The following is an 18,056-nucleotide window of genomic DNA, read 5'->3' on the forward strand; positions in this document are numbered from 1 at the left end:
CTAGATTTTCATTTTAATATCGTGCTTGTATATTTTAAGAGAAAATATCAGTTTCTTATTATATTAATTTTTTTCATGAATGGTGTTTTTCCTTTTATTAAGAAAATATAAGCCTATTCTTTAGTTTAGATATAAGGATATAAACTATACATTATCCGTTTTCTGAGAACATTGGAGAATCTTTGATACTCCAATCACATACTTCCTATACCTTTTTTCTAACTCATCTGTTCGGATTAAATCGATAATTCTGTGTTTTTGTATGTACAGAACATTCTGTATTTGCAGTAATTTGTTCATATGGAAACAAATTGTAATTTAATTTTAATAATTTATATCATTAAAGTAAATAAACATGCAATGTTATATATACAGCAATACAAATTAAATTGTTTAAAATGTTTTTCTGTGTGTATTGAAAAAATAGCTTTAAAGAACAAAGAAGCTTTTCTAAATATTTCATTTTACAAGTATTTTAAAAGATAAACAAGACTTTATTTCACTTTATATAATTCAGTATGCACGTGTTTGCACACCTTTTATAGTTACTGTATATTCCTACTAAAATTTTCTTCTTTTCCTTTGCTAATTTCATTAGTTATTCTATTATATAGGCTATATATATATTTGCAAAACACAAAAAAAGATTTACGCAATCCATGTTCACTTTTTTTATGTTTAAAACTTTTCTGTAATGTATACTGCAGCAAATTGTTTCATAATACAGGTAACCCCCGTATAACACGGCACTTCTATAGCACGGATTCACTCTAACACGGTTCGAGAATTGGTACCATCCCCTGTATAACACGGCACTTCTATAGCACGGATTCACTCTAACACGGTTCGAGAATTGATACCATCCCCGTATAACACGGTACTTTTATAGCACGGATTCATTCTGACACGGTTCNGGTATAAGTATAAAAATTTGAAATGTAAAGCATTACAAAAACTTATTCTTTAAAATATTTTTATCTAAATGTTTGAATAAGAATGTTACAGGAATTTTAAAAAAGTGATTTTAAGTATAAAGAATATAATGTATGATTATATAAACAAAACCAAAATGGAAAAACAGCATAAAACAGTACATAATTGTCATATACCTTGATATAGCAAGTTACACACTTAGCTTTGGAGGATATATAAATTTCCAATTGTTAAGACCTTTTCAGACCATAACATAATATGTTATGGTCTGAAAAGGTTTTAAAGCCCTCTTAATTCCAATAATATTATTAATTCCAATATTATTGGAATTAAGAGGGCTTGAATCATGAAAGAAATTTACATATCCTGCAAAGCTAAAGTGACAGAAACACTAAGTATGCTAAATGCATTTCCAATGCATGGAAGTCTGTATGAAATTCTCTAATAGAAACTTGCCATGTCAAGAGTGAATTTACAACTATGTACTGTTTTATGTTGTTTTCCCATTTTTGGTCAATTTACTTAATCATATGTTATATTTATATTCTTTGTATTTAAATCACTTTTTTGAAATTCCTGTAACATTCTTATTCAAACATTTAGAAGTACATAAGCAATTACTTCCTTAATTCTTCTTCTGGATGACAAATGATATTACATTCTCATTGCTTATTATCGAACGTATTTGTCTAAGTACAAATGCTGTATTTTTAGGTGTATTTACAATGTTTTTACTCGCTGCATAAAGTATTGTCACTAAATATACAAGTGTATTTCGCTAGTGAGCGCTTTTAATATATTGAATTTCCGATTGTTTTTTTTAAATTAATTTTTTAAATTTTAAACAAAATGCGACCTTGAAAAATAATCAATTACTGTTTATTTTTAAAATTATTCCTTTTTTTATTAATAATATCCGAAACCGGTAACGTTAGTTACACGTACAGTACAGTAGTAACTGTAAATACACACGGTTGAGTGGCACCCAGAAAACCACTTACTGTACTCCTTTTTACCTCCGAAGACCAAAATTTTATATCACAGACGGTGGCGTATCTGGGATTTTAAGAATAGGGGTGCTGCTCGGGGGACCGAGGCACGTGCTTCTGTCGTTTTAAGATTTCATTAATTTATTATAAAAAATTATCAAATGTGTGTTACTATAAGGATAATTTGGAAAAAGATGGTTTGAATTTGAACTTTTTGGATTTTTGAGAGTTGATTGATGCATATTATGGATATAGTTTATTTTTTTAATCTGAAAAGAAAATAATTTTAAAAAGTGTGAACATTTCAATTAGTCAAAATGAAAAAAAGTGAAAGCATTAAAAGGGATGTTATGGCCAAAATATAGTTAATGATGAAATCAGCAATATTTTTATTTTTTCAAATGTGCAAATATGTACTTTCATCAGCAAACAGTTAGGGTGTAAGTGCAATGATGATTTACTTGTTCAATATGGACATTTATTGTCATAATATCTCATTTCATACTTCACACATTCCATGATATAAGAATTCAAGTTGCGTTTCAAGAAATTGGTACAAGAAGGAATTTTCTTTATATATATACAGTATATATATTTATAAAGATTGCCAAATATTGCAAATAGAATAAACGAATAAGATTTCAAAGATTTCAATTGGAAGTATATTTATGTAGCAAAATGAAACTGTATGTTAATAAAAAAAGAATTAATAAGCATCTATTCTTTTTTTAAATGATTTGTATTTTTAAAGATAATTTTATTTGAAAAGTTTATCTTCTTAATTTGTTATTTAATATAAAATTAATTGCAATGAGAGTATGAGAATATTAATTTAACATATAATTTTTGGCAATATTTGTCGGAAATGCCAGTGATAAAATGCTTTTAGACTTCCTTTTTGTATTTAAGTCTTAGAATATATCTATTGATACAGTAATATTACAGTATTACTATTTTCATTTTGATCATTATTTAATATTACATTTAAAGAAATTTTATTTTTTTCATGATTGATGATGTTCATAAATTTGGTGAATAAATTTAAAATTAATAATTGTAAAAATTATTTTAAAAATAAAAATGTCTTAAAACTTAAATCTTCAATAAACAAAAAAATAATATCTTTTATATATAAATTATTTTTTTATATAAAATTTGAATTCAAGTATCAAATATCATTATAATGATGATAAGGTATGACAATAACTTGAAAATTTCTCTCTAATCATCTAAATTTTGCTTTATTAATGATATTTTTTAGCTAATTAATGTTGGTGGTGATGATTATTTCTAAATTTGAAATAGCAAGTCAATTTATTTTTATTTAAATTAGTTCAATTTCTGAAAAATAACTTGAATCTCACTGATTAAATTTAATAAAAATTCTTGTATTATCAAGTAATAAAAGATGAATTTTTATTATTAAAAGAAGAGCATTTCACAATACCTTTAAAATTTATAGTATTTGCAGTGTAGTGAAAAGTGTATATTTTTTTTGTATGGGCAAAATAGTTTTTGACAGATGACACTGAAACTCATTTTTAAACTACAAATAGTTTTCAATATTTTATTGAAGCTATAAGAAAAAAAATTTGAATACATTCTTGATAAATTATTTTGGAATATGCTTTTTTCATATTTGTTATTCGTATATACAGGTTTGCTGAGATATTTAAAATTATTTTAGAGTATCTCTGAAAGAATGTAATTTGCAAGTTTTATGTTTTAGTTATGTCACTTTCATTGTATGTAGATACCATGTGTTTGAAATTACAGTTGGTATAATTTATTTGATTTAATATTTAAAAACTAATACAGGTAGAACTCCAGTTATTCGAGGTAGTGTGGAAGCTACCTTGGATTGCCATAAACACAGATAAAATGAATGGCAGGACCATTTCGGATTAAAAATTATGAATGTAAAAGATTTATACAGTTTTAAGCTTGTTTTTATACCTTATTAATTTAATCTTATGTAAGAACAACAATTTTTACATCATTTATTATACAGATAATAATTAAAATAGTTTTAAAAATAAGTATGTATTATTGTAGTTACATTTTAATATGACTGGTTTGTTTCACATTCAAGTTAAATGATAATAAGTAACAGAAACAAATCATTTCATTATATGTGTTATCACTTTAAAGTTTCTTTTATGAATTACAGCATAAGAAAAGCAGTATATTCACTTGCAGGTTAGCGTTGAATTATGTGGAACCTCGGATAATCGGGGTTCTACTGTGTTCAAAAATGATTTATCTATATTTAAAATATGGAAATATTTTGTTAAACAGACTAATAATTGCAGCATATTCATATTGTACTATTAAAATATTTCTAAATCAAATCTCAAAAATCTGGATTATGTTTTATATTATATAGTATAATAATTAGTAATTGCATTATCATTACATATATGATGATCAAATTTTTGTAACTAAATTTAGTCGAAATTATTCAGAGAAGCTTGCTATCTATACTATATTTTATTAATAAAAATTAAATAAAATTTGTTTAATCAATTATATGCTTGTTATAACTGTCAATTCTTGGTTTTGGTGGTGATTTCATTAATTTATTATAAAAAATTATCAAATGTGTGTTACTATAAGGATAATTTGGAAAAAGATGGTTTGAATTTGAACTTTTTGGATTTTTGAGAGTTGATTGATGCATATTATGGATATAGTTTATTTTTTTAATCTGAAAAGAAAATAATTTTAAAAAGTGTGAACATTTTTGTAGATAAATTTGTTATCTTTAAGCAGAATATCAGTATTTGCATTAGTAAAGTCTTAAAGCCATATCAAACTATTTATTGATAAGAATAGATGCCCCGCTCTTACATATTTTATATTTAAAAACTATTTGTAAAGTGTAGATATTAGCAGTTATCTAATTAATTGGTAAATAATGCAAATAAGCTGTAAATAGATCAAGCAAATGTAGTTTATAGAGACGTTTATTATATTTAAATATGAAACACATAGCATATTATTAGAAAATTTTAATGCTTGAATTGACTGGATGTAAAGTAATTATTTACTTTGATTGTAAAAAAATATTTATCATAACATATATTTAATTGTAAATATTAATAAAACAAATACAATATTTATTACGTTTTGTAAACTATAATTTACAGAAAAAAATATATACAAATTTATATTTAATAGTATAATTTCTATTAAATAATATAATGAAATTATAACTAATTATAATTTCTATGTATTATTGTAATAGCAGAAATTATTTAAGAAATAAATTCTATAATTTAGATTAACACAAATAATAAAACTTAATACAATAAAGAAACTTGGAAAGATGCTCCTTAATCCTATTTAAACTAAAACAATTTACATAAAAGAAAGAAAAAATTATTGTTTACAAGTTTAGAAATCACATTTAATAATTTCTTCATAAATAAATATATTTTTTCTTAGCATGATTTAAATAAAACACCTTTCTTAATGTAATTTGGAAGTAAACAGTGATTGTGGCTCACTACCAAATAATTTTATAATCAAAGTATTTTGCATGCTGATATTGTAAAAACACAAATCACAATTCAGCACTGAAAACTGAATATTTATTTTACTTTCTGAATATAATTATTTGATTTGGTGAACAAAAAATCAAATAAGAAGTTATGAGTAAGAAAGTCTATCACTACCAGATTTTTGTTTTTTTAAGTTAACAAATTCAAATTTCATTCATTTATTCCAACTGCCATATAATCATTAAGAAAAAAATGAAAATCTCTAAAATAAGATTTTAAAATTGGTTTTTTACATATGTATAATATTTAATATTGCATATTTTAGAATAAATTTTCTAATTTATTATTATTATTTTTTCTTTTTTGAATTTTGCTGAATACAAATTAATAAATACAGATTATAAACACAAGTTTAGTCTGTTTATGAAGAAAAAAAAATGGTGGTTTATAAAAGTTTAATAATGTAACTAATTTAATGTTTTTGCATCTAATCACAGTTTATCCTCAAAAGTCATTCTAAATCATCCCAACAGAAAATAAAAATGTTCTTTCCTTTATCCCATTGTTAAAAATTACAAATTACTTTCTAAATTTTGTTTTAAATTAATAAACAGTTAGAAATATGTAATTGTAAAAGCTGCAAATAATTACATTTAAATCTTAGTTATGTTTTATAATTAAATTACCGATTCAATTATATATATATACAGTATTTTCGTTTACGTTAATTTTACTTTATTTTTGTCCATTTTGATAAGAAAGAAAATAAGGAATATATTTGTTATACATCATTATGCTCTGTACAAAAATACTAACTTGTAAGATTAGCATCGTCATAATTTAGCGTGCATGATTTTATTTGATTTTATATTAAATCTGACATTAGTGATTGATTAAGAATACTAATCTATACGTAAATCAGGGATTTCTTATTTAAAAAATCCAGCAACGAGTTGATTAACTTTCCAGGCATCATTTGGTGGCGTCATCTGTTGTCATATTTTATTATTAAAAACTTTTTATATTTTTAATTATTATTAAATGGCAAAAGCTTAATTTTGGAGTAAGGGTGGGTTTTATAAAAAAAAAAAATGTAAATGCTAATAACGAGTAAACTCGTCATTAAGTCAGACCCTAGTGGAGATATGACCCCCTTTCTCTCTCCACCCCCTCGACCTTTAATCATCAAAATTTAATAGCATCAATCTCCCTAATAAACAAACCATTCTGCAAAATTTCAGAAGTTTTCGACAAATAGCACAGGAGTTATTAAGCTTGAAAGAGAGTGAATAAAATCGTACCCCCCACACTAACATCTATACATACAAAAAAAAAATTGCATTTCTCGACGTTTCAAGGTATCCTAAATCCAAAAATGTAAAAATCTTGGGGGGTCATTTTTTGAGCGATTGCCACACTTTCCCTCTGATATATAACAGAGAATGTAAAAATAGTGTAATAAGCACGGAAAGTTCCGAATTAATACAAGAAACTTAATTTTGGAGGTATATTCGTTTAAAAACCATTGTAGTTTCGATTTTTATACCTTTACAATTGAATTTCTCTTTACACTGTATTAAAAATACGAGTAAGCAAATTTAAGGTTAGTTTGTTTACATCTTTGTAGGACCGAATCTCGCGAGTTTGCCGTATTTTTAGGTGTATTTACAATGTTTACTCGCTGCATAAAGTATTGTCACTAAATATATGAGTGTATTTCGTTAGTGAGCGCTTTTAATATATCGAATTTCCGATTGTTTTTTTTAAATTAATTTTTTAAATTTTAAACAAAATGCGACCTTGAAAAATAATCAATTACTGTTTATTTTTAAAATTATTCCTTTTTTTATTAATAATATCCGAAACCGGTAACGTTAGTTACACGTACAGTACAGTAGTAACTGTAAATACACACGGTTGAGTGGCATCCAGAAAACCACTTACTGTACTCCTTTTTACCTCCGAAGACCAAAATTTTATATCACAGACGGTGGCGTATCTGGGATTTTAAGAATAGGGGTGCTGCTCGGGGGACCGAGGCACGTGCTTCTGTCGTTTTAAGGAGAATATTACTCGATTATACCCAGTGGCGCGTTATCCAATGGGCAAAAGGGCAATTGCCTGGGGTCCCAAACCAATTTTTTATAAGGAACCCCTAATTCAAATTTTCTTGGATCCCACGAAGCTATAACGCGCCGCTGATTATACCGTATTTACTTTTAAGTAACAAGTGATTACTTTGCTACGGAGGAGGGTGCTACAACAACATAAGCACCCCTTCAGATATGCCCTACGCAGAGAGATCCAAGAGGTATATCTCCGTGCTTAAAGTGACTTATAAATTAAATTTGGAGTTAAATTTCTTAAAATTCCGAAATATTAAGCATTTTCATTTTGACCACATTCGTGTATTTTTTTTAAAAAATAAGATTCTAGTGTAAATACTGTAATTGCGTCAGAGCATTCTGTTATTTATTTTCCTTGTAATTTAATATTTAATGAGTTCTTAAGCCATACAGTTGTAAATAAAAAATTCATAAATTATAATTTTTAGTTAAATATTTATATATTCTTTTTAAACTGAAATAATTATGATTAGGTTATATACTCTGTATTTTGAATATATATAATGCTTTTATTATATTTGAATACCTTTACTCCGAAAATGAAAATATCCAAAAAAAGAAGACAGAATAATGAAAATTTTCATCTACAATTAATTAAGAATTGTTTTTGTTATTTAATTACTAAACAATTTTAAGGAATTTAGGAAAAATAATTTTTCGTATTTAAAAAAAAAAAACATTGAAGATTTTTTAAACTTTAAATGAATATTCTAAAAGCAATGAAAAAATCGATTTTCTGAGAGACTACTCGCTGACCGCGTTTCATTATAAAATCATAAACTGTAATTACTCACTGATTAAAAAAAATTAAGAAAAAATAAATAAATTATCATAAAATCGACGGATTCTTGCATTTTGACTTAAAATCCGAAGGATTTTTATTGTTAAACGAGCAATTATTTATTGTGACATAGTCACAATACCGTGTTGCAATTTTTTAGATGTCGATCGATGCGCAATGCTCTTAATTTTATTGTGTTGCCCCTGTACATCATACTTTTCCTGTTAACAAGAGTCATGCCAGTCGTCTATCTAATTCTCTTCTGGAGAAAATTTTCGAATCGGTACTTCCTGCCCCTAAGCTTTTCATATCTGTTCTCGACTTTCATCTATCTAACTCCGTTTACGAGATTAAGGAAGGACAGACAGACAACGGACGGAATTTAGAGGTCTGCAATTTTAAAATTGCATTCGAATCACATTATTTAAAATTAGTGAAAAGGGGTGGGGAATTATAAATGTCACATTATTTATTCCAGAACTCGTATCAAAGAGTTATCCGAGTTTTTACTTGTAATTTTGGTCTTGAATCTTGCGCCTATTCACGACTTTCTCCTCTTTTTTTTTAATTTTTTAAGCAAAATAATTACTTTAGTTTATCGTCTACACTTCGTTTCATACGTTTTTAATGAATGACGATGAACTGTTTTTATTACGTCAAAGTTTTGGAATTCTTTTCATTATCTTTTCATTCTTCCATCGCATAAACCACAAAAAAGACATTCTTATTTCAGAATGCCCGTAAAGAATAACGAGATAAAAAATTATGAAACATTTTAGCTAGAACATAATTGTGGTTAATATCATAAAAAAGTTGTATCTATAAAATAAATCAATATTTTTTAAGGGGGAAAAAGTATAGAGCTTTATTAAATTTAAGATTGATTCCGTGGATCATTAAGTTGATTTTATAATGATTAATCGTTATAAAATCAACTTAATTACCTTACAATTGTATCAAAGCATTTAAAACTTGAATTTTGATACTTAAAAATGGCGGCTGTCGTTTACCTTTAGCCTGTTTTAGTTGTTTTTATCGATTTAAAATGAAATAGGCTACTTCAATCAATAAATTCAATCGAGTCTTGGAAATCAAATTGTATTAAGTAATGGCCAGTTACACAATAAAAAGACAAGTACTGTACTTTTAGGCCCATTATTTACTCGAAAGCATCTATTTACAAAATCGTAGATCATTAAAGATTATCCAGATATAAGTTATAAATTATTCAATAGTATCCTAGTTTCATTATAGGAATTGAAGTTAAACGATTCGGGTTCATTGGCATCTTAGCTCAAAGTTTTAATTGGAATCTAGTTCCTAAAATCCCATTTGTATTGATATATTAGACTAGTATAATTATGGGCCAATCCGCATAATAGTTATATCGTTAAAATATACAATGTACAAAATGTAAAAAGTTTAAAATTTAGTTTCTTAAATTTAGTAGTAAAATTTAGTTTCTTATTTTGTCATGTTTTAATTTTAGTTTGACATATATAACGTCAAGTCCCATCACGGGCCCTATCTGTTGGGCTTGGTTTGTTTATATTCGGCAACACGTGGACGATTTGACTTTCTATAGGAAACAGGCCCCTATTTAGGTGTTACAAATGTGTGAAGAAAACCCAGAAAACTTCACATGGCCAGCGCGTGAACCCACCACCAATTACCAGTGTTTGGTGGTTTTTATCCACTGTCGCTGTGGGTTCGCCTGTTTAGTTCGGGCCTAATTTAGAAGGATTTCGAAAACATTTATTTGTAAATTATTCATTTCTTTTATTTATTTATTTGTCAAATTCTATTATTTAAAATATATAATACAATTTTTAACGTCTTTTTTCGATACGCCAAAGGCCTGAAAAAAAGTATGTCCATGAATTTCCCTGACCTTCGAGAGACTCTGCGTAAATGAATTTGTAAAAATATTTACCGATTCTGTTATTGTACAAAATCTATGAGATCGCATTCTTTCATTATTATTATTAAAAATACGAGAATTGTTAAATTATCTCGAATAATCATCTAAATTTGCCATATTCGAAAGTTATATTCGAAACTATGATTATACTTCGGTCAAATAAAAAGGGGTTTGTTTAATTTTTAAAATATAAACTCCAAGAATAATATAATTAAATATTGTTACTGTATATTTTGTTAAAAGATTAAATTTTTTGCTAAAGAAGACGAATAAAAATTAAGTTTTTAGACTTTTATCTCAAAGAAATATATATATATATTTAATGGAGTTTAGCGAAGTTTGCTTTAAAAAAATTAGATAAATTGCAAAAAGCAATTAGATTTAAAGTGGTAAAATGAATGTTGCCGAATCGAAACAATCGACTTTATTATTTATGTGAATTTCTGTCTTCATTGAGGTTAAAGATTGAAAATACTCTTCTCTAACATAATTAACTCCGATTGAAAAAAAAATAACAATTTGATCAAAATCTTCAGAAAAATTAAATTTCTCTCCACCTTACTTTTAATTTTGCCTTTCATTTTAATTTTATTTATTTATTTATTTAGTTTTTTAATCAGAAAAGTTATCATTTTCGTCGGAAGAAAAAACAAATAATATAAAAAAGTAGTGTAAAAACTTAATTAGGAAAACCGTACATAAGCAATTACTTCCTTAATTCTTCTGGATGACAAATGATATTACATTCTCATTGCTTATTATCGAACGTATTTGTCTAAGTACAAAATTTATGAGAGGTTATATTCCATAATTGGAAATAGACGATGTCATTGGCCGAGAATTATGTCAAAAAAATTATTAAAAAGAAAAAAAGAAGATCAAAATTTTGGTATTCCATTATACGGTGCCATTTATAAGTTATAAATTATTCAATGATGGCCTAATTTCGTCAACAATTTGATCGTCGATGCCGAAAACGTTAAAAAATTTCCCCATTGTATAATCCTCGCCTTTTTTATATTTTCGTTTCTTTGAAGGACGTCTTCTTGTCGAAAATTACTTTGTCCGTAATCGTCGGCGGTGTCATTAAACGTGCCAAAGTCTAGTCTACACTAAAGAATAATGTTATAAAAGTAATCTCGCATCTTTCTGTTGATTAACTTTTTTTTTTTTTTTTGGTCTTAGGTCCTTCGGTTAATAAACAGCAATCAATTATCTTAATGAAGAAACGGGTTAACAGAACGAATCTTCTTCGCCAGAAAAACCCGATAGGTCTACCTTTTTATCAAAAAAAAAAAGATCGATAATAATAATACGTTGCGTCATAACTGTTTCGTAAACGTAGATTTATGTGATTTAAACACGAATTTGTGAAAATTATAAGTAATTTTGACGGAAACAAAGTTTGCAGTGTGAAAAAATATTGCACGGACAAGTTCTGGGTAGAAGAAGCCCCACTTTTGTCAAATTAACTCCATCTAGCGATACTATTTCGAACTAAGAGCGACCTGTTTACGTGTTCTTTATAGTGTACAGTACGTTTAGTGTGTAAATTATACTCGGTTTCTATGGTGAGCGACGGCAGTCGGTGCGGGTCGATAGCGTATCCGTCATAGAGCAGAAGCATTGGTGACAATGCCCAATCATGGGGTGTACAGCCAGCCGAATATCGCCTCAGAAAATTAAAGTCGCCCGTGAAAACGGACCTAAAGATGCCAAAACACCGGAGAAGAAAGAAACCGAACTACCTCACGTTCTGGTAACGGAAGACGATGATTGCAAGAGCGAAGAAGAAGTCGATAAACTGGAGGTAAGGCGATATCGATGCTCGGATTTTAAATATTTTAAGCGAGTCGTAAGAATTTATTGATGTTTCCAATGAAAACGCATAGTTTCGAGGATAATTCTAAGCGTTGTTATTAAAATTATGGCAAGAATCCCGTTAAAGACGGTGATTTAACCGATACAAATGACATATTTTCCCAACGTGAAAGCCGTTTTAGCATTGCTCAATCACTTTTCGCCGTGGAATTCTTGACGTCGCTAATTGATAAGAGAAACTCTAACACAATTAGAAAATGGAATAATAATTATCTTTAATAGTCATTCACTCCCGAGAGAATTAAACGTGCCAAAAAGGGTGTGCCTTTTATTAACGACTAATATTGTTTTAATAAGAAAAGATACGGTGCTTTTAACTCGTCTTTTCTTTTCCTAACGAGATGCCTCGGCTGTCAAATGCTCTCACTTTATATTAAACTTAACCATTCTTAATATTTAATTTATCGATTTTTAGGTCTAATTCGGTTTTGATAGATTTACGTCGTACGTAACCGATAATAAAATATTAAAATATTATCAAAAAATTACTTTACGAATTAATTAATTATTTAAATTTAAAATTAATAATAAAATTTTAAATTTAAAACAAAATCGTTTAATTAACGAATGAGAGCGAAATTGCTTCGTAATAGCATCACCAGATGGCGGAAGTAATTTCGATGTCGCTGGCTATATTTTTCGCCAGATTTTCGTGGCGGCATAAATTAAATAATTAATTTTTCAGGCGTCGATGGATAGCAGAGTTTCGGGATTTTCTTTCAATTCGTGTCAAAGCGCGGTCAGTTCGGATTCCGGAGTTTACGAATTAGACGAAGAATACGCTCACATCGTAACGGAGCATTCCGATCCAATAAAAGTGCAGAAAGTACATCGGGAATTTCAACCTATGGACAATTTAGGTAAGGAAACATTTGATTAATGCGCTCCACCACTTATATTAAAATAAGACGGTGCCAATCCAGCGGAATATATTAATCCGTACGGGCTCCTAGATTGATGACGTTATAAACGGTTTCTTTGATTAGAATTATTGGTCGAAGGCCGAGCGTGTCCGAGGAAATTAAGTCCCAAAGACAGAGATAGGCTGGAGCAAAAGGAAATCATGCAGAAACTCCGAGAAGAAGGTTTGATATTTCGTCCCGCATCTCGAGCAACCGGTGGATTGACGTAAGTTCTGGTATCGTCGAATTTTTTTCTTGTAGCAATCCCGCTGATTGCCCAAACGAAATTCTTTATTATCGATTTTAATAAAAACAAAAGAGAAATAGCAATTTTTGCTCTACCGAGAAACTTACGTATTAAATACTTAAATATTAAAGCATTTCTAATGAAATAAAAATCGTTGCAAAATTCATGGGAATCGTAAAAAAATCTTGCGATAAATCAATTAATGGTATTCTTTAGGGAAAAACTGTTGTAGGAAAATGAATTTATTTTTCTTTTTTTTTGTTTTCTTTTGCATTAGATAAAGATATTTTTAATGATAATTATTTATTATATGTTTATTCATTTAACGCTTTTCTTGTCAGGTTCGAGTTAGTCGATGAAAATCAATATCAGACGATTAGGCGCTTGCCGCCCATTCTACGTCAACCAAAAAAGAAAAAAAAGGAACTCACCTACGAAGAAATAACTAAAAAGTTAGATAAAGCGGAGAAAAGAAGAAAGGTAATTATGGAAATTCTCGGTTTTTTGACGAAATCAACAGTTTTCTGCTCAGATTTTTTTTATCTGGAAAAGTTTTTCCATTGACGCTTTACTCAGATTAATCATTACTTTTTATACTTAAGCTACTTTAATTAAGCTTTATTCTAGGAGAAAAAGAATGATTATTAAACTATTTTTCACTTAGTTATTAATTTGACTTAATATGCTTAAATTGAAAATTAATGAAAATAATTTATTTTTCCGCTTTAATTTCCTCATCTCCGTGGGAATTACAATATCTTGTATCCGTTATGATTCCGTACACGTTTAATTTAGTGCGGATAACTTGCGTGTTGAATAAATGGTTAGTATCTAGATATGTGACGATAGTCTGGTGAGGGTTTTCCGGATCGATATTCCACGTAAGGCAGTATCCGGTGCATACCTGTCCATTCGTTGCCGTGGCACGTCTTGGATTCTAAAATATTTTATACCTTACTCTACACGGATGTTGTTGTTTTCGATGGCGTAAAACACTTTTACCGCCTTTACATTACAAAAACGTAAATATACTAAAATAAAATATACATTAGGACGTGCAAACTCTTGCTTCCTACGACGAAACGTTTTACCAAATTGATAAAATTGCCAGATTATTATTATACATTAGGATCGGATTACGGTTCCTCATTTCATTATCGTAATTATCATAAACGCCGTTTATAATAATAATAATAATAATAATTAATAGATTTGATAAGAGTGGTTAATAATAAATGGCGTTGTGGAAATATATTGTTTTAGACATTATTAAATGATAGGTCGAGATAAACAATACTTGGATTATTTGTAGCAACGAGAAGAAGAACGATTGAGCAAGCTTGCTACAAAAGATCGTATTGATCAAGTTTCCACAGCTGTTGCTCAGCAGGCAGAACTACAAAGATTAAAACAGTCCGAGAAGATGGAAGCTTCAGCCAGGAGTCGGTGAGTAATTTTTTTTTTTTTTTTAATAAACGAATGAAATTTTCATTAGAATTTTTACATTTTTGATATTTTTTTTATGAAGCGAACAACATTTACAAGAACTGAGGAAAAAATTGCGAGCCAAAGAGGAACACGCAAATAAAGTCAGGAAAAGAAAACAAATGCTAGATAGAATACCGGAGTATAGAGAAGATTAGAGAGGTGCGACGTTTATTATATAGTTATTATGTACAGCACGTTATTTCTTCGACGTTTTCTATGTACAGAATAGTTGAGAAAAACTCGTGGATTTGTAATAAAGTTTGGAAAATAAACGTTAATTAATTATATAAAGATTTATTCGACTTATTTTTCCCGGGATTTCGATTCCGGCTTGGAAATAATTTGCTTTTGAACCATGCGAAATATTTTCAAATTTAATTAAAATAAAGCTAATTATAAGCTTAAATGCGGTCATTAATTTAATTTAAATTTATGTCATATTCTTTGTGCGTTTAGTTAATTTATTAAGAGTTAAAGGAGAATTTTATTTTCTTGGTTAAAATTCTTCTCGATATATATTACGTCGAAGGGTATTTGAAATAAAATTCCAGGTTAGTTTTAACATTTGCATAATTTCTGTCGGATTAAAATTTAATTTTTTAAAAATAATCTTTACAAATAACGAATTCCAGAAGTAATTTTTTTTTTCAACATTTATAATTCTTCTTCTTTTTTTAAATAATAAATTTTCTTTCTTAACGTGTTTCGTCCTCGTATTAATATATTAGAATATCCAAAATGTAAACACGATTATGTATTTTAAATATAAAGAATCATCTGTCCGAAAATGTAAGATTGAATATGTTAATATATTCGGGACACAGCTGGAATAGGACATTTAATATTTACGAAAATAAAAATATTAAGTAAATGTAAACACTTTAGCATCGGTTGAGATATAATTATCTACATACATAGTCAACGTTTTCAAAATAGAATAGAGTATATTAATCGAAACGCCCCAGCGTATCAAAACAATTTTCTGTCAGAACAATCCGTTTGTGATATCAATAATAATTTGCATTAAACACGTAGCCGTCGATAACTAACCATCATTAATTTATTGCGCATTATTTTTGTTTCTTTTTTTTTAAATATATATATTATATATATATTTGTGGATGCGTCGGACATAGAAGTGGAGGCAGGGCAGTGAAAACGCTGAAGATGTTTTGAATATTGGAATGAAAATCCGCCATTAGCGGATAAACTTTATCTACAAGAAATGTGTCCGATATTTTTTTTTGATGAAAGAAAAACATAAATTGTTATATAGCGAGCATTAATTTGTGAAAACACAAAGCGTTGGAAATACTGGTTTGACTTCTTGCTTTGGGGATTGTCCAAAATGTATACACCGCACGGGCCTACCTTCTGAGCGCAAGCTAGGATTGTCCGTCTAATGGAAAGGTGTCCTACTGCAGGTCTGGTCTCACTACGACGGTGTCTCAAAGGAACATCCGGGTATTGCATCGAAAGGAATTGTTCATTTCTTTTTAAACCCATAAACCGGATTATTTTCCGGAAAAAAGTTGTTGCTGCAAATATAGAAATCGATTTCAAATCAAACAGGAATAGTATCTTACATTTGTAAATAGAAGTAATACTTGCCATTCCTGATCCTATTTGCTGTAGTAAGCTAGAAGGTTGATTTGCGGGCTCCGCCATACAATTCATATAGAGTGCCGCTGCCGAATATCTTCTACCCGATCTACCCGCAGATGGCATTTCTAAATTAAAGCCATGAGCGGGTGTAGGACTGGGACTAACCTGTAAATATACATAATTACATTTATATCAATATATACGGTTAAATTTGCATTACTATAATTTAATCGGCGATAAATTCTTCCGAGAAAATATCGGATTTGATAGGTATCAGGTGTCTTTTTCCAATATAATTTTATTTTTAATCACGGCAAAGATTTGTTTTGTATTTTATTTGTCGATTTTAGTTAATAATTAGAATGTAAATAATTTAAGCGGCTATTACAGGAAACTAACTGGACACGTAGTCAATATTTGTATGTATAAATAACGCCAAACGCCGGCAGAGATTTTAAATAGAAATTACAGTTTGGAGTAAATAGCTTTCGGACGCCATTTTGATTAAATCATTTCGATCGACATACACGCTTTTAAATTGTAATTATATAAAAAATTTAAAAATAAAAGGCGGATATTTTTATAATTTATATCTGTAGAGTTGAATCGTCCATTACGGTTAATTAAAATATCGTGCTTATCGTTCTAAACTAGTATACAGGTCACAGGCCAACACAACTCATCAGTTAAAATAGAACAACCGGACTCTTCTTTTCTAAAATTAAATTGCGCTTAAATTCAATTCTGTAAACCGTATAAATCATTGACATTTTTGCATCTTTATAGAGCTATTATGTAAAGCGCGGCCGAGTAAGAACATTCGTACATTAAAAGTGCACAATCTACAAGTAAGCCATCGGGAGCGAAGAGACACGATCCGGCAGATACGTGCACGTTAACACGAAAAGATTTTTCGATAATAATAAAAAGGAAAAAAAAAATGTATAAGTAACTGCGAATCGGATTAATTTTTGCACATTTACCGAAGTACCGAAAGCGATTATCGATTAGAGCGGCAAGCAATTGCAGTGAATTCTACAAAACTTCTCATTGATTTCCAATAACTAGTTACCGGCGTTGTACCCGGTAAATCGGATATGAATAAATTTCCCAAATCTTCAACTTCTATCTAAAAATCTAACTCTAACACACACTCCCTGTAAATATTTGCATTCGGTTTAGATCGAAATTCCCCGTAGCCTGTAATAACTATCCGAAAGGTTTATTTATTTTTATTCTTTGTATAAGTTTAGATTATTTAAAACAATCAAAACTACTACCGGCTTCGTAATTGCATTTTCTACTTTAAATTTTAATAATAATCCAGCTTAGTGTCAAGCAAACGAGTTTAAATCAAATCAATTACGCGAAAACTTTTGCTTCTGTTTCCACGTTTTGAGTGTATTTGCAAATAAATATCTTAAAGGAAACATAAATAATACATTTATCCCCTCCCTTATCTGTAAATTCTTATGCATTCTATGAAAAAAAATAGTTAAAATATTGTTGCAAAATCAGATAAAATGGTTCTGGTAGCGTAGGCACGGTTATATTGCAACTTTTCTACGCTAAATATTTAATAATATACAAATTTAAGCAAAAATCCTCTCTCTTTCTCGCGAGTATTTCTGAAATTCATCGATAGATGGCTGCATTTCCCGAAACTTAATGGAAAAGTGA

The 18,056-nt window shown here is 28.6% G+C and overlaps 3 protein-coding genes across 3 annotated transcripts in view; 1 reads left to right on the forward strand and 2 right to left on the reverse strand.

The window, feature by feature from the left end:
• LOC111636118 (SCY1-like protein 2) overlaps positions 1-18,056 on the reverse strand; it is a 37,067-nt gene that overhangs the window by 12,383 nt on the left and 6,628 nt on the right. The window lies entirely within an intron of this gene.
• On the forward strand, positions 11,475-15,226 carry LOC111636121 (stress response protein nst1-like). Its single transcript, XM_023381295.1, has 6 exons — positions 11,475-12,063; positions 12,820-12,994; positions 13,121-13,262; positions 13,625-13,763; positions 14,596-14,729; positions 14,812-15,226. Exons 1-6 carry the CDS (start codon positions 11,899-11,901, stop codon positions 14,924-14,926), a joined length of 870 nt encoding a protein of 289 aa, XP_023237063.1. The 5' UTR covers positions 11,475-11,898; the 3' UTR covers positions 14,927-15,226.
• The window catches only part of LOC111636122 (SCY1-like protein 2), a 78,935-nt gene continuing 76,349 nt past the window's right edge, over positions 15,471-18,056 (reverse strand). Inside the window, exons 16-17 of the mRNA XM_023381296.1 lie at positions 16,383-16,541; positions 15,471-16,309 (exon numbers count right to left, since the gene is read on the reverse strand). Coding sequence (XP_023237064.1) covers positions 16,286-16,309; positions 16,383-16,541 — 183 coding nt within the window. The 3' untranslated portion in view covers positions 15,471-16,285. The remainder of the gene's footprint in view (positions 16,310-16,382; positions 16,542-18,056) is intronic.

Source organism: Centruroides sculpturatus, unplaced genomic scaffold, assembly GCF_000671375.1.
Source record: "Centruroides sculpturatus isolate CEXI.00-Female unplaced genomic scaffold, Cexi_2.0 scaffold965, whole genome shotgun sequence".
NCBI lineage: Eukaryota > Metazoa > Arthropoda > Arachnida > Scorpiones > Buthidae > Centruroides > Centruroides sculpturatus.

What these genes read in the sequence shown, in the direction of transcription:
- LOC111636121 (XM_023381295.1), top strand. Translation starts at nt 11,899, where the DNA reads ATGGGGTGTACAGCCAGCCGAATATCGCCTCAGAAAATTAAAGTCGCC. An exon ending in AAGAAGTCGATAAACTGGAG is followed by an intron (nt 12,064 to 12,819) that starts GTAAGGCGATAT and finishes TTAATTTTTCAG; the next exon opens with GCGTCGATGGATAGCAGAGT. An exon ending in GAAGCTTCAGCCAGGAGTCG is followed by an intron (nt 14,730 to 14,811) that starts GTGAGTAATTTT and finishes TTTTTTATGAAG; the next exon opens with CGAACAACATTTACAAGAAC.